Source organism: Cryptomeria japonica, chromosome 7, assembly GCF_030272615.1.
Source record: "Cryptomeria japonica chromosome 7, Sugi_1.0, whole genome shotgun sequence".
In the NCBI taxonomy this organism is placed as follows: domain Eukaryota; kingdom Viridiplantae; phylum Streptophyta; class Pinopsida; order Cupressales; family Cupressaceae; genus Cryptomeria; species Cryptomeria japonica.
The window spans coordinates 410,115,611-410,137,542 of NC_081411.1; the positions used below are offsets into that span (position 1 = coordinate 410,115,611).

Below are 21,932 nucleotides of genomic sequence, written 5' to 3' on the forward strand. Positions count from 1 at the left end.
CAACTACGAATCAACAGTATTTTTGCAATGAGGATTTAGAGTTTTTAGGTGGTCATCAGAATCAATTGAGCAAATCACAGTCAGAACAATGTCTTGATGCCATCAGTGTGCCTAGAAAGTCCAAGGGACGAGGAATGCAATTGAGTTGGGTCAATTTGGACAACTTTCTATTTTTGGAAAGTTTTGCTTTTTGCTTTTTGCTTTTTCCTATTTTTTAGGAAGTTTCGTTTTTGGCACTTTGAGCACAATCCCCAAAATGGCTATTTTTAGAATGTTTTTCCTATTTGTTAGGGAATCTTGCTTTTTCTATTTTTGGAAAGGAGTTCTAGGGTTTGCACTTTTGGCTCGAAATTTTAGTAAAATTGATTGAAATTCTTGTTCAAAATTCAAATTCAGTCGAAAGGGCATCAACTTCCTAAAATTGTGGAGATAAGAATGGATTCAATGGCAGGATGAAGAGAAATTTTCAGATTTTAAAATCACAAAAGGCAAAATTTTCATGAAGTGATCATAATTTATAGCAGTTTCTGATTTTGGCATGAAGAAAAGAATCTCCTAAAGTCCACCCAACCTTGAAGGAGCTAAGTCAGCATTGAGGAAATGAAATGTCCAAATCCGCCTTAGAAAGGAAAAATTTATGTGAAGTTCGCCTTGGATGGGTGAAAGAAATTGATGAAGTCCACCTTGGAGGAGGAAAGAGTTTGTTGAAGTCCGCCATGCCTTGAGAATGTGATTAGCAAGGAATATCTTTCCTAAACTCCACCTTGGCTAGGAAAGAAAGTTGTGAAGTCCGACTTGTGATAAGGAGAATAGTTTTCTTGAAGTCCACTCCATGACAAGGAAAAGAATCTTCCAAGTCCGACCTGCTTGGAGAAAATGTGACCAGCATGCAAAGAGAGGAAATTACGAAGTCCGCCCTGGCAAAGATGAGAAAGTGGTGGAGTTTAAGTTGCAAAGGAAAATATTTCCTCGAGTCTGCCATCTTTTAGGAAGGAAATGGATCAAGTCCGCCCCAAGTCTGGAAAATATTGTTCAAACTCTGCCTTGCCTTAGGAAAAGAAATGCTGAAGTCCGCCCTCATGTGGAAGAGTTTTTCTCAAGTCCGCCAACTAGATGGGAAAGTTTGTTGCCAAGTCCACCTAAGGAAGGCAGGTGAAGAAAGAAAAGGCTAAAGTCGGCCCAGACTTGAAAAGACTAATTTCGCAATGAGGAAAACATTTCACTAAGTCCGCCACACATGAAAGAGACATTTTTTATCAAGTCAGCAAATGAGGAAAAGATTTTGTAAACCCCACCTTGATCTGGAAAAGATTTTGTGAAGTCCGCTCAGCCTGGAAGGAAATATGTTAAGTACGCTGGCCAATAAGGAAAGATTTTGATGAAGTCTACCCAGCAAGAGAAAGTTTCTTATGAAGTCCGCCCAGCTGTCGGGGATAGAAAGTTTAAGTTCGAACAAGGAACAAAGAATTCATTTTAGAAAGTTTCAAAAATTTGGAAGAGAAAGAAGGAATGAGTTCGATACATGAACTCAAAACAAAAATAGAAGCTTTCTCCAGGGACTGAAATTGAACTCAAAACCCAAATCAGAACTTTCTCAAGTGAATAAACTCAACTCAAAATCAAAATAGAAACTTTCTCAAAGACCAAATTGAACTCAAAATGAAATTAGAAGTTGTTTTTGGAGGACTGAGTTCGACTGAAATTAAAATTGGAAACATCATTCACTGTGTGTCCAAGTTCGATGTACGGGATGAAATTGGAAACAAATCAAGTTCGATTTAGGATGGATGAACTGTGTTTCTAAATGCAGAATTTGAACTTCCTTTGGGAGTTTATACTTATAATGAATTGTTCATTCATTTCAAAGGTTCGAACTTGGAGAGCAAAATACTTTTGGAGAGAAAGATTTCAAGAGTCTTCAAGAGCAATTCAAGGTTTTTCAAAGACATTTCAAGTGCAGATTTAAAATTTTCTGGGACAAAGTGCAGATTTCCAAGTCAAGAGGCACTTTTCCCACTTCTCTCTTGTCTAAATTCTGAAGGTGACAAGATTTTCTAAGGCAGATTCTTGAGGTTTTCAAAGTTTTGATGAAATTTTAAAGGAGAACGAATTAAATTGTCACAATTTCTCCATCATTTTCTGTCATTCAAATCTGATTTTGGTATTTATTTAGCAGAATTTGGGGCTAGATTATCTATTTTCAAGTCTGATTTTGACCAAATTCAGTCCCAAAATCTTCAGATCAGAATGAGTTTTCAAGGTTTTCCAAAAATTTCTAATTGTTCGCAGCTTGTTGAAAGCTAAAAGTGTTGAGGAATTGGAAAATTAGAACCTACTTAGTCATCAAAACTACGAAATTCACACTCAAAATGAGGATTCTAACTTATTTTCTTTAATTTTTGCAGATAATAGATGACAGCTGAGGCGGGATCATCACAGAAAACACAAATGGAGCTTCAAGCCAGATTCAGAATTATAGACAAATCCACAAGCAAGGTTCGTCCGAGCATAGAGATGGCCAAAATTTGGCTAAATGTTGAAAGGTCCACATGTTCAAGTGTTAGAAAATGAATTGCCAAAATTTGGCTAAGTATGAGAAATATTTCATAGAAAAATTCCAATTTCCTCCATTGTGGCAAAAGCACAGAGGAATTCTTCTCCAAATTCAAGGAGCTAGAAAGAATTTCAGGGCATCAAGAAAGAAAAATCCTCAGACCTGGTGAAAATATAGAAAAGAGTTTCGGACTTCTTGGGGGATTTCATATACAATCCCAGACCTATTGGGGCAATCAGGACAACTTCTTGAAGGATTTCATCTCCTAGAGAATTAAAGACAAGCTCCCAATTAGAATCAGATGGTGACAAGAGGAGTATTCCAAACAAATACTTAGACAATTTCTTGACACAAATTGGAGAATTCAGGGAGGACTTCCAACACGCTGAGGTGGCACCTCGTCATCTTCCAACCAATCAGATTGTTCCAAGTCAGCATGTCCAAGTTCAATGAACCTGACTTATCCACGGAAGCTTCTAGAAGGCACACTCCACAATGCAACAACCTTCTATTTTATTATTGATTTATATTAGCAAGAAGGACAAATGTCCCCAAATGTAATTTCTCATTGGTCGAGGGGTAGTTAGTTGTAACAAACCCTAATTAGGGTTTTATTTTGTAATCTTGGCCGTTGATTCAAAATCAATCCTAGCCATTGAATTGTAATTGAAGAGCCTATAAATTGAGCTCACCCCTCATTTGTAAATCATGGGAGCATGTTGCAAAACATGTTAAGATAAGCAAATTGTTGTTTATGACTGCCAAAGTAATAAGTAATGCATTGTTCAAATTGATGGTGATTACTTCTCTTATTTTGGAGTTTGCATTGTTCTTATCCCTCATCATGGTTTAGATTTTATTTCATGTATGTTAGACGAATGCAAGATCTGATAAGTATTGATTTATGGTGAATCTTCTGCTCGTACTTTTGATGAACAAATGATTTTTGTTCATTGTGTAAAGTTAGTCTAAGCTTACTTTGTGGATGCTTAACTTCTGTCTGGATAAATATTGTTCATTTGTGATGGAATTCATTCATGGCGTGAAAATCATAAGCACATCCCTTGAAGATTGCACCCACTTTGTGTAGTTGTCCTAGCATGGCGAAGCAAAGTGTTGTTAACTGAGTCAATACCGTCTCTTGAATTCTTAGGAATAGATTACAACTTCTAAACCCTTATCTCCCTTTTAGTTTTCTTGAGGTCCATGATTCAAAACCCAAACAATGGATCTTCATTGTGAATTGAACAAGCCAAGCGTAAGTCCCCCTTGTATTTCAGCATACATAACCAAGGTAGCTATCCAACATAAAGTCACTTGTTCGCACATATAGACCTTCGAGTCGCCTTGTGGTCTTTCTCACAATCTTGGCACAAGTAGTGATTTTGTTCAGGAGAGGATAGAGTATCCTTGGATATTTTATTCTAATGTTCGGTGAATGATAAAATGTACACCAACAAGTCGCTCAGCTCAAAAAGCTTAATGAAAACAAGAACACTTCGACTTAGGATGATAAAGAGCATCATGCAGATCAACTTAGGTTGGTTGGAATTCACAAAGCATCATGAAGAGTTCTTCCACACCAATGTAGGTTGATAAGAAGCTAAAGTTCACTCATATAAACTTAACTCTCAATAATGAGAAAGAGGCTCAAAATCAACTTCTATCAATAGGAAGTTAATCTTTCTAAAGATCATGGAAAATGCAAATCAACCTAAGTTCGTGGGAAGGAGTATCTAAGCAAGAAAGATGCAGATCAACGTCCAACCTAAGTTCGTGGGAAGGAGTATCTAAGCAAGAAAGATGCAGATCAACGTCTACCCTTAGAAGGTCAAATGAAGCAAATTTGAGAACGATAAAATCAAGATGCTGAAAGATGGAAGTGAGATGTAAGGAAGACGAAGTTCGCTAGAGGATAGGAGAAGAAGAATTCGCTAAACAAAAGAGAATAAAATCAGCTCCTTACAAAGATGAGACATGAGACCTTCAAGCTGTAAAGATAGACGTTAAAAATCATTAAATTTCAAAGGTTGAACCTCTAAAGAAACAAGTTAGACAAATAAAGCGAATTTGAGGGTAATTCAAACCAAGACGGCTGGAAGTTAAATGAAATCATAAGATGATAAACCATTTGAATTTCAACTTAAAAAATTTCTTAATTCACTTGCTAGGGTCGGTTCTCCAAGGACAGTGAAAGAATGTGATTTCATTAAATAACAAAAACTTTTCTTCTCTAACAAAGTTGGCTTGCATGGGGAATGAAGGGGTGCGACTTCTAACCCCAAGTCATATAAGTAGAAGGAAGAAGATCTCTTGGATGATGCAAACACAAGTTGAGATCACAAATTTGCCCAGCAATAAGTTCGACTAGCAACAAGTTCAACAGATAGAAGAAAGAAAAATTGCTCAAAGTTGGTAACATTGCATGAAAGAAGTGCGCTGGCCTTAGACACACAGATTCACCTTCAATATGCATTACAAATTCATTCACTATAGCTGGAAGGAAAGAGTTTCAGACATCAGCTCGGGGAGGAAGAAATCGAAAGGCTGGTCAAAGACCAAAGCCTAAATCGCCTTGTATTCCAAGTACTGGTTAAAGACACATTTGTCTCAGAAATTAAGATATAAAGTCTTATCAAATTTTCAGAAGTAAAGGGAAAAATATTTCTGATTTTCTAAGTTTAATCAGATTTCTAGATCACAAAGCTCAGGTTTTGAACATGAATTGAATGCATTATTACTTAATAGATGAATCTAAGTTTTGATCTTGTAAATATGAAAGCATTTGCCAAAGTTCCCAGACTCGGACTCGGCTCGGACTCGGCAAGGCCGACTCGACTCGTGACTCAGCTATGACTCGGCAACGACTCGGCAATGACTCGGCAAAATAAAAAAACCCTTGAAATTAAGAGATTTTTAACAATTTTAAACTTGTTTCATGCACCCATTATTGAATAAAGCCCAATTATAATGTGTGCTAGCTTGTTATGCCATGAAAGGCATGTTGGTAGAGTATCTACTTGTTTGGGGCTTCTATTTAGTATTTTCTTTGGCCAAATTGAAATTTTGGGAGCACCAACATGAGACATCATGAACATCTTCACTTGGAAACTGTAAGGAGTGCTTGTGTATGGTAGCATTAAATAGCGTGCTTGTTGAACTTAGATTTTACCTTGGGACTATAGTTGACCTTGGTCTTTCTTGGACCTCTTAGTTTTTAGGCTATATATATGTTGGATGGAAGGGGGAATTGTGAGGCCATAAGGGTTTGAAATTATGCTCTTCAGAGACATGTCCCTTGCCAAAAATAACCTTGTGCCCCATGGCTGGATTTTTTTGGGATGTGGGGATAGGTAGGAAATGTCCCCAACTCACCCTCTTTTTTCAAAATTTTAAGAAACATCCCTATTGTTAGGTACTCACACATCGCCCCATTGCAAATGAAGACCCCCACTTTTTGCTTTCTAGGGTTAGCTCTTTTAGTTTTGTTGTTGGTCGTTTTACTGTCTTAGCCTTTGCATTGAAGGGATTGAGTTTCTCAAAGGTCATCAATTCAAGTGGATCTCCTCAAGGTGGACTGAAGGAGGTTAGGTCAGTTGAGTGATTAGGGGTTATTTAGATCATTCCTTGGGTTTTTGTGTACTATCTGGTCACGCTTCATGTTGCTAAATCAAACCTTGGTGTAATGCATAGTGTCCTCCTAGGTCTCGTCACTTGCATCAAGGTCAGAGTGAACTCGCCTTAAAAGTCTGGAATGTCATCTTGATCCTGAAATGGCTTGAAATTTGACTAAGTCTGGAAATTTGAAGGATCCTCCAAAAACTAGATTTTGCATTATAACTCATGGAGGTCCGAAACCACTCTCAAACATCCTGACAATATATATGGAATATAACTTAAAGTATAAGAAAGAGAAAAGACATAAGGAAATGTCACTTATACTTAAATGTTATATTCCATATATGAATCCTGACGAACATACTAACCTGTCAAACAAGTCAAAACATTGACCTGTCGTGGCCGAGTCTTGGAGCTTGGACTCGGCGAGTTTTGCCATAACTCGCCTAACTCGCGAGTCAGGCGAGTTATGGTCAAAACTCGCCGAGTCCGAGTCCCGAGTCAGCAAAACTCGCCGAGTCCGAGTCCCGAGTCAGCAAAACTCGCCGAGCTTGGCTCGACTCGCCAACTCGGCGAACTCGCCTGACTCGCGGCGAGTTTGGGAACTATTCACTAACATGAAAATCTGAACTTAGAAGTATTATTGGAATTAAGCTTTAAAATATTCTTTAAACCTTCTAACTTCTAGCTTTGTACATGAAAATGTCAGGGGAAGATACACAAGGCAACTTGAAGAAGGCGAACTGGCATCATAGAGGAAGGTTGAAAAGCTTAGAGATAGAAACATCAGCACATTTGAGCCAAGTCAACAAGGAGATCCACACATTGAGGTCTAGTTCAACGTTCGAAGGGAAGGACATACTTCAGATTTCAACATCAAGGTCATCAACATGATAGAAGATACCTCAAAGATGCAAGAAGAGGATACACATCACATGGATTCCTAAGGATCAAAGTCTACTTTTCAAGACAACATGTTCCAAATCCAAGGCAAAGTGTTTCAAGATCAAAGAAGGTTACGGAACAAAGTACTTCAAGATTCAAAGGTTGAGGTTGTGAATGCATTACAAGGAGGAAAATTTCCAAGTTAGAGGAAGAGTGAACGTGATCAAGGAATGGAGATAGTTTCAGAAGAGGCTGATGTGGCATCCTATTTGCATTTAAGCCAATCAAGTTACTTCCACATCAGCAAGTCCAAGTTCAATGAACCTGATTCATCTCATGGGGTAGCAAGTGAAACATGGCGCCTTATCAAATACTATTTTATGTACCTAACCTATTCTCTCATTGGTTAGAAATCAAAATGGACATGTGCCCAATTCATTGTAATGATCTTATTGGCCAGAAGAAAGTTTGTTTTAACAAACCCTAACTAGGGTCTCAATCTCAGCCATTGATCTCAAATCAATTTGAGCCTTTGAATTGTAATGAACTCTCTATATAAGGCTCGGTCTTCTCATTGTAAAGGTTGATAGTTAGTATTTGATCAATAGACATTAGATAGCAAGTAGCTAGAGTAAAGTAGGAGAAAAGGAGATTGTTGCCAAGACTTTGTTGTAAAGAGCATATGATTTCATTGAAGCTATGGTGAATTGGATGTGTTAATTCAACAAGTTGCATGGTCTATACTTCTCAATTCATTTTCATGATAGTTAGATGAATGAAAAAACTTTGTGCATGATCATTGGTGAAATTCATATATCCATACCACTAGCAATTTGCTGATTGTAAGTTTGTCTTGTGTGGTCAACTGGAATCCTTACATGAGCTTAACTTCAATTGCTATTCACACTTTGATATGCATTGCTTTGATGGTATCCTCGTCATTAATAGTAATTTGAACATCATTTTACTTTCCTTAGAAGATTGCACTAAGCTTTGTGGAGGAGTTGTTGCTTTGCATGTCAAAGCAAGGCTTAGTCAAGTTTCACCAAAGATTGTCTATCGTTCCTACATTCTTAGGATTAAATTAGACTCCTTGAACCCTATCTCTTTTGCCATTTTTTATTCCCAAGAAAGTAGTTAGAATCTAAGTTTCAGCAACATCCAAACATTCAACATTCAAGTATTCAATGTAAGTCCCCTTGGCTTACCAACAATCACATCAACCATTGAGCTTATCCACGAGTCAAGACCTGATAGTAGAAACCTTGGAGTTGTCTCATTTGATTGCAAAGCATAGCATTTGAGAGACTTTGTTCAAGAGAGGATAAGATACCTTGGTATTTTATTCTATGTTTGATTGTGCATTAAAAACATATCAACAATACCCCTATTCACACCAACACCCCCCTTGAGTGCAACTTAGAGGGAACAACAAAACATGCAAAGATGGGTCCTGACAACTAGACAAAATTAGGTACCCATGTACAAATGTATTGCAATCTCTCACAAAAGAGAAAAGGAGAAAACCTAGAGAGACAAAAATCCTCCACAAAAGAGAGAAAAAACAAGAAAATGCTCCAAAAAGGATGAGAAGGACAAAACCTCGTGAGGAAAAAGTCCCCGCAATAAGAGAAAATGAAGAAGGTCAAGCAACCTTCAATGAAGAAATATCTTGCACCACCAAGAGAGCTCACAAATGATGATACTTACTCTTAGTGAAGGGTTTGGTGAAGATATGTGCAACCTACTTTGTTGTTGGACAATACTGCAAATCAATGACCTACTCATGTATCAGCTCCCTAATGTAGTGCATATGGATCTCGATGTGTTTGGTCCGCTAATGTTGAACCAGGTCCTTCAAAGGATGGCACTCTCATTGTCACAATGGAGATTAGTGGATTGTGGAATGGTGAAGCCAAGCTCAGTCAAAATATTTTGAAGCCAAATAGCCTCAGTAGTGGCATTAATAGCTCTCCAATACTCAACCTCAGTCAAAGAGAGAGCAATAGCATGTTGCTTCTTACTCTACCAACAAATGGGGCTAGAACCATAATGAAAGTTGTAGCCAAAAGTAGACTTACGACCATCAAGATCACCAGCCCAATCAAAATCTTTGTATCCAACCAAATTGAGCACTATACTTGCTACATAGTGAATCCTATAGTGATGAGTACCCTATATATAATGCAAGATGTGTTTGGCAACTTTCAAGCCCATGTGATTCCTACATAAAACGCAAAACCATGCCAACTACAAAAGAGATGTCAAGGCGAGTGATTCAAGTAGATGAGGCTCCCAACAAGTTAACGATACAAGGTAGCATAAACAAGTGAAGTAGAACATTTGGCCTCAAGATTGACTCCTAATAGAAAGGGAATCAATGCAAGCTTACAATCAACCATGTGGAACCAGGCTAGAAGATCAAGAGTATACTTGGGGTGACCAAGAGTGATCCCGGAAGAAGATTGTGTGATCTCAATCCTAAGAAAGTAGTGTAAAGTGCCCAAGTCAATCATGGCAAATGTGTCATGCAAAGAGGATTTGACTCCACCAATGATGGATGATGGACTCCTTGTAATGATCAAGTCATCAACATAGAAAGCAAGGAGCAAATGAGAGTCATCCTATCACAAAATGTAGACATTAGGATCTAGGTGACATCTAAGGAATCCTATTGAGAGAAGAAAGGAGTCCATCTTGGCATACGAATCCCTAGGGGCCTACTTGAGGCCATAGATAGACATCCTCAACCTGCAAACCAAAGAAAAATCCTAAACAAATACATGTAGCTACTCCATGTAAATCTCATCTTGAAGATCCTCAAGAAGAAAGGCACTCAACTTGCTCTGATACCATGTAAGATTTGGCTATTGAGTTAGCCACCCAAGATCTAGAGGCCTAATGGAAAACACGAGACACTTGGAAAATCAATATGACAAAAAAAAATTGTATTCCTATCAAGAATGCAAATAGAATGGATATATACAATAAAATGAGATTATAAAGAGAACCCCTTGGTTATATAGGCCAAGGTGAGACATAGGATAACATAAGATTATAACAAATGTCTTAATCTTATGATATGTGACATAAAGAGATATAAGATAAGATCACATGACACCTAGAGGTTTCTAGAAAGATTCCTATGTGTACCCTAAGTAAGCTTAAGTGATAAGATGTGGAAGGGGCCTAATAGTGGAACTAATTAGGTAATACCCCTATTCACACCAACAATTTGACCCAAGTTGTTTGTCGTCTCGTAACATAGTTCCTCAAATAGCCTTCTATATATTTGTTCAAAATGTTTGTTTGTCCATCTGTTTGAGGATAATAACTAGTGCTTGGAGTCAATTTTGTACCTATCAATCTAAAATGTTCTTGCCAAAACAAGCTGATAAATCTGTTGTCCCTGTCACTTATAATATTCCTTGGAAGCCCATGAAGTTTGAAAATCTCTCTAAAGAATAGATTAGCCACTTGTGGAGCCCTATTGTGATGTCCCCTTCTAGTTGACATCTGTTAGCTGAGTAGATTAGCCTATCACTAACCCTCGTAGGCTGATGAGGTTGGGTAGAGGGTCCTCCAGAGTTTGATTCACCTCCTTCAAAGCAAGCACTCCAGGTCTGGTCTTCGTTTGAGGTCTCCAGGACCCCGTTTGAGATACTTTCTATTTTTAGCAGTCCTGCTATTTATAGCCAATAGGTTGGGCAAGGACAGATAGTGGTTTGGCAGTCTCCAGTTCAGACGGCAGGCATTTCTGATGAATACTTAGAGAGATATTAATATTTGATTATTTTTAATTAAATATTAAATGGTGAACTTTAATGTTTTAATGTTTTAAAAGTCACTTTAAGTTATAACTTAAGTGAGGGTCTATTTCTCATCAAATGGGGCCAGTTTTTATATTAAATGGAAGATGATTTATTTTTGACACTTCAATAGTCAAAAATAAATAATAAAAGTTAAAACATCATTAAAGGCCAAATCGCACCTTTCTTGGGAATCGCGCCAACCCTAAATGGAGAAGATTAAAGAAGATTTTAGGTCTTCTTTTTATTATGCTAAGTTTTGATATTTTTGTTTGGAGCTCTAAGAGGAGTTTTGGCCAAGGGTTTCAAAAGAAGATTCTCCTACAGTGATCAGAGGTATCGGTACAGGGAAACATGGGATTCTTGTACAACAGCATCAGAGGCTGTGAAATATCAGTTGATCTTGCTCTTACAGTTGGTCTCATTCAGGGACCAAGTTTGTGCTTACTAGTCAAAGAGCTACCATTGTTTATCAGTATTTTGTTGCTGCAGCAAACAAGGAAACAAAGATACCCAAAGAAGATATTTGTTGATGGCTGTACGGCTGCCTGGGGAGTAGCGCCAATCACCTAAGGGGCTGCGATTTGCATGTTGGAAGGATCCAACAAAATAAATAAAATAAGGAGAAGGTGCACCTAGCCTAGAGTTATCCATTGAGCTACCATGCAAGCTGTTTGGATCAGTCTGGAGTGAGTTATAGCATGTTGTCATAATGGACTGTGTATGACCAGCAAGGAAGAAATAAGGGTTTCCAAAAATTCTTGGTATTTTTCAGTTCCTATCTTTTATTGTCTGTTTATGTATTGAGGGTAAATAAAGGTTGAATACATGCAATAAGGGTTTGATCAGTTTATTACTGAATTAGAATTGATTTCTAGCGTTTCCCTATAGTTGCTTTTTTGTGCTTAAGTTTGTCAAAATTATATTTGCTGTTACAAATTTGCAAAGAACACACTTGAAACGCAACAAGTTCAGCTAAACATCAGTTGTCTCAGTTGAGGACCTTTTAAGGTTCTTACACCTATACTTTAAAGATATAGCATGGAAATGAGCATATTTAGTGAGCCTATCAACAACCACATAGATACAATCCTTACCTTGCACCTTTGGAGGTCCTACAATGAAATCCATGGAGATACGCTCTTTTTTTAGTTGGAATGGGTAGAGACTGCAACAAACCAGCTGAAAATGAATGCTTTGTTTTGTTTTGTTGTCAGCTCACACACTCCCTAACATACCTCTATACGTCACTTTTGAGCCCTTTCCATGAAAAGTGCTCATTTACCTGCTTGTATGTCTTGAAATGCCTTGGGTGACCAGCAAGTGGTGTATCATGTCATGCACTCAAAATCTTCTCTTTCACCTTCAATTCCAACACAAGGCACACTTGATCCTTACAGAGAATGAATACGTCCACCACCTTGTACCTATCATCCTTTAACTTCCCTTCCAAAATGTCAATAGCAAAGATATTTTCGGCATGCTCCGCTACTAAAGAAACCTTCCAATTATATCAATCATAGAATAGAAATAAGGCTTCCTAGAGAGTGCATCAGCCACCACATTATTCTTCCCCTTAACATACTTGATGTCAAAATCATAGGCTTGCCTATTACTTGCCTATTTTTTGTTGTCTATCATTCAAATCCTTCTGATTGAGGAAAAACTTCAAGTTGTTATAACCCATTTTCACCACAAACTTCCCACAAACCAAGTATTGTTTAAATTTAGCAAGTGCATTAATAATGTCTAACATCTCTTTGTTATAAATAGAGAAGCTCCTCTCTGTTTTTGAGCTTTCTACTCTCAACTGTTATTGGGTGTCTATTTTGCATCAACACAACTCCAATCCCTCCTCCTAAGGCATCACATTCTAAAACAAAAGGAAATGAAAAACTTGGAATAGCTGAAACTAGGCATGAGCTCATCACCTCCTTGAGCTTGTCAAAAGCTCTCTGTGCTACAAGGCTTCAAGAGAAAGATCCATTCTTCATCAAATTTGTCAATGGGGCTGCGAGCTATGAAAACCCCTTCACAAATCTATGATTGTAGCTGCAAAATCCATATCCCCTCACATGTGACAAATTTCTTGGTCTAGGCCAATGCTGAATCACTTTGATCTTTTCCTCATCCATGCTAACCCCTAGAGCACTAATCTTAAATCCCAAATATAGTATTTTAGTCAAACCAAACTCGAATTTGGATTCCTTGGTGTAGAATGGATGTTGCTCAAGTATGCCAATCACCTTATCTATGTGCCTCAAATGATCTTCCCATGTTTTACTGAAAATCAGGATGTTATCAAAGAAAACCAATACAAACTTTCACAATTGCACAATATATACTTTGTATGACTAAAAGGTGGCAATTCCATTGGTCAATCCAAATGGCACAACCAAGAACTCATACTACCCATAGTGACATTTGAAGGTTGTTTTGTGCACATCCTCCTCTCTAACCTTTATCCGGTAATACCCCGACCTTAAGTCAATCTTGGAGAAGTACACCGCACCATGAAGCTCTTTTATCAACTCATCGATCTTGGTTATGGGATAGTGGTTCTTGATTGTCTTCTTATTGAGAGCTCTATAATCAATACACATCCTCATAGTCCCATCTTTTTCCTTGACCAAAACTACAAATGAAGCAAATGGGCTAGAACTAGGTCGGATGTGTCCCATGTCCAATAACTCCTTAATTCCCTTCTCAATCTCTTCATTGTATCTCCTAGGGTGACAATATAGAGTAGTGATGACAGGCTTTGCTCCTTCCTCAAGCTCAATCACATGCTGAAAAGCTTGATCTAGTGGTAGACCAAGAAGAATTTTGCTGAACACCTTGCTATGCTTATCCAGGATGTGATAAATATCAACATGGCAAGACCTCAAATCCTTGGATGGACCCATATCTGTAATCAAGTACTCTACTGCCCAAGCCACTTGGTCTCTACAAAAAGCTCTCTCCATCCTCTTGGCTGAAACCACCATGGGACCTCCATTAGAAAGGCCACAAATACCTACCTCCCTCCCATTAGATTTGAACTTCAACTCCAAGGCCTAATAGTTCTGTGTGAACTCACCAAGTGAAGGAAAACATTGCGCTCCCAAAACTAGCTCTATCTTCCCAATGCCAATCACATAGAAGTCATCTAGCATCTTGTGCCCTCCTGGAGTCAACTTTAACTACTGCATAATTTGGTTGCATGGAATAGTGTTCCCATTTGCTACGATGACATTAAACCCTTTGAAGTATTCTATCTTCAAACCCATCTTAGCCACCAACCCTTAATTAACGAAGTTGTGGGTTGCCCCACTATTGATCAAAATTGTCTCCCTTTGTCCTTGTAAGGCTCCTCTAATATGAATCAAGTGAGATCTAGGTGTTCTTGAAAGTGCTGCAAGTGCATTGCTTGGAGCATCTCCTTCCTTCTCATGCTCCAACTCTTCTACCACAATCTTGAGGTTGGACTCCTCAACTTCAAAAACCTCCTTGGGTGCTACTTCAATATAGTGTACTTGTCCCTTGCCCAAGCATGTATGCCCTGAATCCCATGGCTCTCTACATGTGAGACACAACTTCTTCCTTTGAAGCTCATTCTTAGACACTTCCATCTTGCTTGGCTTAGGAGATAGTGCCCTTGGTTGCAAAACATCCTTGTGAAAAGGTCTCCCATGTGATCCTAATGGTGCACTTCTAGGGTAAGGCTTGCCATTGGTTGTAGTATCCTCCAAATTCGAGGCCCTTTGAATAGCATCTTGCATAGAAGTAGGCTCACAAGCCCTAACCAAGCCTTGAAGTGACTCTAAGAGTCCCTTGATGAAAAAGAATATAAGCCTCCTAACTATAATATCTAGAACCATGACTAAATTGGAATTCCACTTTGTAGTCCTCCATTGAACCATGATATTTCAAGCATGTCAACTATCTGAAGTGAATCTCAAGATCCTTCCTATCAAACCTTTCTATGAGCCTTTGTGTGAAATCAACATATGTCACAACATTGCGGTGCCCTTGTGTGATTAACCCATGATGCCACCACTCATGTGTTGTACCATCCAAATGGAGGATAGCAAACTTCATGGCTTCCTCTTTTGTCAAAGGGCTGAGTGAAAGGTATGTGTCTAGTTTTTTGACCCAAGCTCATGCAGTGACCTTTCTTAAACCGTCATAAGTTGGAAAAGTCAACTTCCTCACCCTATACTAAAGATCCCTATTAAAATGCTGCATAGGTTGTCTCCCTCTTGATCCACTTCTCGCATTATGAAATTGTATGAATGTAATTTGACAAACTCCGGATCAAGTTGAGAAAAGACCTCTCAGATTGCATTGAAATCGTTTCTTGTAGGATTCAGCTCCTCTTCATATGTTAGCTCAACTCTAGGTAAGAATGAGGGCTGTGTAGGTCTAGGATTGTTTGCATTGTTCATGCTCTATAGGATTTAAAGGAGCATTTGAGTTGTTTGCTCCTGCTGTTTGGCCATTTGCTCTTGCATCTGTGCAATTTGTTGCTCGATTTGCATGAAGGCATCCCAATTCTCACCTCGATCAAACATCTTTTCTATTGGGATTAAAGTGTCTAAACCTTTGCAAGTCCTAACATTGGTATTTGATTTTATTTATTTAATATTTGGTTTAATTTATGACCCTACAAGGATTTTTTTGTTTGCACATGCTATTTCATCATCTAGTGGGAGTTGGCATGTTGACTTATCATCCTACTGGGAAGGTGACATGGACTATTTTGTCCTCACATGGAGGTAGGCATCCGACTTGGAGGAACTTGGACTTTTGTGGAGGTGGGTGACAAGTGTCAGGTAATGACAAAAATATGACAAGATTTTATGACACACCTTCCTATGACAGCTTTATAACATTTTCTATAACAGAATGGAGAAGTGTCAGGAGATACCTTTTGCATGGAAAAGGTAGGCACCCAAATTGGGTTATGACAGGTTGCAAGAGAATGTGCTATTCATGGTCGGTTATGACAAATTCTCTTACAGTTGTAAGTGTTGTAAGTTATGACAATACTTATGACAGATTTGTATGACAGCTGTAAGATGTGTAAGAGCATTTGTCATAAATCAAGATAGTAAATTTTGTACACTCAACTAAAGAGGTTTGAATGGGGAGTCATTTGGAGATGTGCATGTGTCATTTGCATGCTTTTCAGTGGGTAGAAAATTGTGCCAAGTGTTTTGCACCACCCCATCTTGTATATTCATTTAGAAGCTCATTCTTGAGTTGAATTTCTCTATACAAGGTGGAATTGGAGAGCATTATGTATCTTGTGTTTTGCAGGTGAAGTGTAATGCTGCCGAAATTAATCCAGATTGTGGGTTGACAGTTGTAGACTCCTATTGAAGAAGCAGTGTATGCTATTGTATTGTGACTATTATTTCAGTAATACAAACTATTGTGCTTTTGGAGTGTGCGGTTTTTCTCCCGAAAGGGTTTTCCCCATGATATATCTTGCATTCATTGTTGTATAACTTTATGCATGTCCATTATCTCCTTTTGAATGTGTTTTTTATTTTTGTAATAGTGAAGATATGTAAGAAACTTTGTACTATCTCCCCCACTAGATTAGTGTTAGGATGCATTTTCCACACCTTAGCTTCCTTTCATTTTCCTTACCCCTGCCTTAAATTCCCACCTGTTGTGATGCTACCTCTAACATTTTCTTCTCCCTCTCTAGGGCACACTTGTCCCTTTGACTCAAATGCATCAAACAAAAATGCCCTTAGTCTGGCAGGACAGCCTGCTCTGATACCAATGTAATGGAATTGAACTTTAATGATTCTAACTACAACAGACATCATAAATAGTGCTTTATAACATTAATTATCAGACTGAAGGAACCAGCACATTAGGATTGCAAATGTACAGACTACAGTAAATTATCAAAGAAGTTTATACAGTTTTGCCTTTTCCAAAGTAAATATTCATACATCCATATAACAATCCTCATCACTCAATTTAGACAAAATGGTTCTGAAAACATAAATGAAAATCCTTACAGTATATCACTGTTTGTGTCGCTGAGTATACAGGCGACCTGTTACAGATGTTTAGAGTCTGCAATCAGCCACCACAAAGGGGTACAGACATACACGGATCTTCAGGCATGATAGATGTTAATTTGCACAGAAGGATGTTTAACCCAGTCGCTCGAAATTGGCTCTGACATTTGTTTCGCGGTCCTATTTGGTTCCTTTGCAAATTTGTTGCCACTCCAGTCCCATGATTGGTGGATTAAGCTGTGTCCTGTGAGTGTTGTGCACTACCCATAGACTCATCTGGCCTCCCATGGTATGGCAACTCCCAGCAACCACGATTCACAATTATTCATCCCTTGGATTTGCTGTCCCTCCAACCTAGAACAGGGCAGATTAGTTATGTCCCACACAGACTGATTAGGCATTAAATTCAGACTCCAAGCAAGGTTTTTCACCCCACCTAGTTGGCTTCTGCGCTGAGGTTTCCGTCTCAGGTAGAAGGCAGATAACTCAGACAAAATTCTCCAAAAAATATACATTAATTATATATATATATGAATTTGATAGGGCCAACTTTCATGAAAAGGAAGCTGAATTCTTATTTCTTTGGCGCTGACCCCAGGAAGGTGCTAATATTATTATTTACTTATTAAGAATATTGATATTTTATTGTTAGTAATTAGTATTTATAAACACTGTTTATCAAGTTAAATAATATTCTCCTGCTCAGCGAATGAGAGGAACGTGACATCGCCTCTTGCATTATATAGAGTTACTGGATTGTGCTATTTCTGTTTAATCACTTTGTCAGCAACAGATTAGCTGAAAGCCCTTCTCTTTTCTTTTCTCCTCACCTGTTAAGTAAACTATGTTTGACTTTGGAGCCGAAGGACCCCTTTTCATCCCGGTTGGCATGCTTATTATTTATTAAGTATCCAGATTAAATTTATAACTATACTCACAGTTCATTCTTATCTATAGGACCATAGCTACCAAGTAGATAAATGCAGGGTAGGCACCTATTCCATGGAAGCCAACCAGGATTTACCTTGAACTGAAACTGGGTATAGCTACCACACCAGTCTACCAAAAGTAGATCCCATGTTCGGTGAAACCTTATATTAAAAGCATTATTGAAACAAGAGTCAGGTAAAATTATGGCATACCCCTAAAATTTATGGATTTTCATTTAAAGAACAATTAAATCGGTATGATGAAACCAACTAAAGATCAGAAATAAAATGCCTAATCATGAAGACAACTTGAGGACAATAAAAAAAACGACTCCTGTATTAAAAAAAATACCTGATGAAACCAAAAAAAGGGGCACTATTCAGGAACACAATAGAGGAATCTTCTTCCTCTTTAAAAAGTTACCCATTTTGTGCAGATGACTGTATCAATGATACAATCGGTTATAGTTAACTTGAATGTACTTTAAGTACACTCTCGTTTCCGAAATCTGAAATAGGTAATTAGAAGCAAAACTGTCTTGTGCCCTAAAGAGTGAGAAGATATTCTTGATTGTATTGTTCACGGTCCTATTTCTTAAGATTCAAACTTGAAAAGAATTGAATCCTATAATTATACTATTCATACATCAAATTTGTCAAATCCATTGAAAAATATCATTACATTGCACATTTACAGACTACACTTATAAAAAAAACCAACTTACAAAAATAATAATGTATAATAATTTAATAAACGATTCAATCCTGGGGTTGGCGCCGCAGCGCAATGGCACTTGCATCCCAGCGTTAATGTTGGGTCTTGTGTTCGATTCTCACCGGGGACCTTTCCTGCGGTGGAGATTACAGGCGACTCACATGTGTGAATGCAGGTTGATCGTGTCGTTGCCTCTCACATCGGTACCTCATGTGCCACGGTGCAAATTGTTGACCCCACGTTGAAGCTACCCTGACGATGCTAGTAGTATAACCTTGCGGTGGAATGGAAATGTCAGCTGGTGCGACCAGCACAGGCACAACTGGCAGCGGGTCTTGATGATGCGAACTCAGGAACAAGCAGACAGCGTTGGTGTTAATGCCAACTACAGTTGAGGCAGCGGGTTCAGCGCATCCGAGGGATAAGGCGGATCGCAGAGGAACAAGGAGAAATATGGAGTGATAAGGTTGTGAAGATGGAGAGATAAGGGGACGTGGCTGGAGAGATAAGGAGATAGGAGAAATAAGGGGGTGCCAGTTGGAGAGATAACGGGAGGTATAAGGATGAAGGATAGGAGTGATAAGGGAGGCTCGTTACAGTGGAGGGATAAGGAGATATGAAGAGATAAGAGTTGTACGAACATAGGTAGATTAAAACAACACAGAAAGGAGCCAAGACATGACCAATATCAAACCGAAAGTCCTATCCATGTATTCTGGGATTCATTGCATAAGAGCGGAAGAAAATTAAAAACAAAAGAAGCCCCAATTGGATTCCAAAGTTCAGAAAATACAAACCTCTAAAAATCACTAACCTTGGCAAGCTCTTCACGAAATCTTGCTTTCCTTTCTTCTTCAGATTCTTGATTCTCAGTAGAAGCTTCATCTTTAATTTCAGCTGCAGCACCTTCCTCTTCAGTTTGAAACTTTTCTACATCTTTAATCAACTCTCTCATGTCCTCCAATTCTTTCATTTTATCCTGAGTTTCCTTCCTCTCCCAAAAGCTCAAATTTTCTTCCTCATCCTCTTCGTCTTCCTCTTTCTCCTCCTCCTCTTCTTCTTCTTCTTCTTCTTCATTGTCATCATCAATGCCCTCTTCAAAACCACCTCCTCCTTTAACAGCCCTCCATTTCATTTTGTTAACACCTTGCAGATGGCTCCAGTTTGCCTGCTTGCTTCCCATGTACATTTTTTTATGGTACCTCTCAATGTATCCTGAACACATGCTTCTATACGACATTGTCACGGTTGGCAAGGAGCCCAGGTTGCCATGCCAATACTGGGCTAGAACAGCCATAATTGAAATAACCCAGTACTACAATATTTGATTTTTTAATATAAGAGAGAAGAGTGAATCAATTTGAACAGAACACAATTCAATTGTTGTTGAATGTAACCACCAATTCTTCTCAAGCAAAGCTCATAAAACTACGCCTGCAAAATATACGGTAGGGCAAAGAAGTGTGAAAGCCTCAGCCTTTGGATATACAGATATTTTTTTCCATTTTCCTTTGCGCGAGTAAAGAAGTGTGTGTGGGTAAGTGTACGTGGATAAATAGGAATTAGCGTGGATATATCTATATATAAATATAAAAATGGATTGGGCTATTCTTCCTACAAAATGGTATGTCTAAGTTATTATAAAATACATTATATTATATAGTATCCTAACAAAGGTTCACACATATGATGATAGAAAAGAGCGTATTATGAGAAAGAAGACATGGAATTGCACATTATTGTTATTAATGGTACATTTCATACTATTATCGTAGTCAATATATGTTCAATTGTCATTTCTCTCTTTTTTAATGATTTTACTTTCTATAACAATTTTGCAAGCAAATTACACTTTATATTGTTCAAAGATAAAGAGTGGAGTCTCCGGACAAAAGTTGCAGTTGTAGGTGGGGATAAAGTAAAGAATGATATTCAAGTAATGGGTGAATTGAAATGTGAATCAATTCTATTGAAATGTAGGTTGAAAATACACTATATAATTTAATAATTTTACTTTCTCATATTCAAAGCGGGTGGGGAATATAGTAAAGAAATAATGTTTTGCTTTCTTAGGTAGTGTTTTCTCTCTTAAATCAACGGTATCTTGTTGAGACCCACTAGTTACTCCTTGACCAATGCATGTCATCACATGCATGTGAATGTTACATTGAATTCATATGCATGCAAATACTTAATTGGTGCAGTAAAAAAAAAATTAGAGTAGATTTGCAAATAGTTGTTTGGTTGAAATTATTTCTCTTGCAACTAATATATTTTGTCTTCTTTCCTCCCTCTTCTCCTTGTTGTTGTAAGATTGCATTGTAACTTCAACCTCCTCCTCTACTTTTCTAGGGAGTTCCTCGTATAGTTTTTCTTCTTTTTTTTTGCCTTGGACTCTACATACCCTTCCAATTACATGTCTTCTTTGTGCATTATATCACCCCTGCATTTGGTAACCAACATCTATTTCCCTCTTTTCGATATGCCTTTTTATTTTGTTGTGGGAATGATGTGGATGTTTTCATTGTCATGTAGCAATTTGGTCGTACTTTTGTGGCCTAACAAAATAAAGCTTGTGCTTCAACATTTTATGCATAGTTAGCATTCTCAAACCCCCAAATTTAACTCCTCCTATGAAACATGCACCATAATCACAGAAGTGGAGTAATCTACTACCCACTCATTCAGTTCTATGATGAGTACATACCTACACAAACAATTTTGAAAATAAAATAGCATGCCCTTTTTCATGAAAAATATTCAATGCACAACATTTGTACAATGTCAAGTGAAAAAACAATTACAATATTATATCCACCTTTCCTTCTGTGTTGGTGGAAAAATTAAGTTTGGGGTTAAATTAAGATAATAAATCACTAACAAGCCTAATTTACTAGTACATTAAGGAGGAGAGGAATCTAATAGATCTAGCCTTAATAGACCAAGATTCTGATCAAATTTTATGCTCCTTTGATAGGGCTCTATCCTCCCAAAATTGAATTGAATTGAATTGAATTGTTGAAGATTAAGGCAAGTTAGTGAATAATTGAAGCAATTTGATAGAAACACTAAGCTACAGTTATCGTAAAAAGCCGCCAACCTGGATCTGAGCAGAAGAAGATGATACAAATATGTTCCTAGAAGTTTGACCTGATTTTTGGGACCAAGTAATATTAGTTCGCCATGGTCCTCTGAATTTCTTATTGTTGAAAGTTGAACATATTCATCTTTGTGAATCATGTTGATCCTCTCGAACACAACTTTGCACATGTTCCTACACACAGTGAAAATGGCTTAGAAATTATTGGGAATAGGGGTTTGCCTTAGGTAAAACATTAGTTTTGGAATTAATCAGGAAATTGAATTGAAAATGTGAATGAAGTACATCAAATGCAGGCA

General features: G+C 37.9%; 1 protein-coding gene across 1 annotated transcript in view; it reads right to left on the minus strand.

The window, feature by feature from the left end:
• The window catches only part of LOC131041498 (uncharacterized), a 32,491-nt gene extending 12,410 nt beyond the window's left edge, over window positions 1-20,081 (minus strand). Inside the window, exon 1 of the mRNA XM_057974618.2 lies at window positions 19,348-20,081. Coding sequence (XP_057830601.2) covers window positions 19,348-19,830 — 483 coding nt within the window. The 5' untranslated portion in view covers window positions 19,831-20,081. The remainder of the gene's footprint in view (window positions 1-19,347) is intronic.
• Between the last annotated feature and the right edge of the window lie 1,851 nt (window positions 20,082-21,932).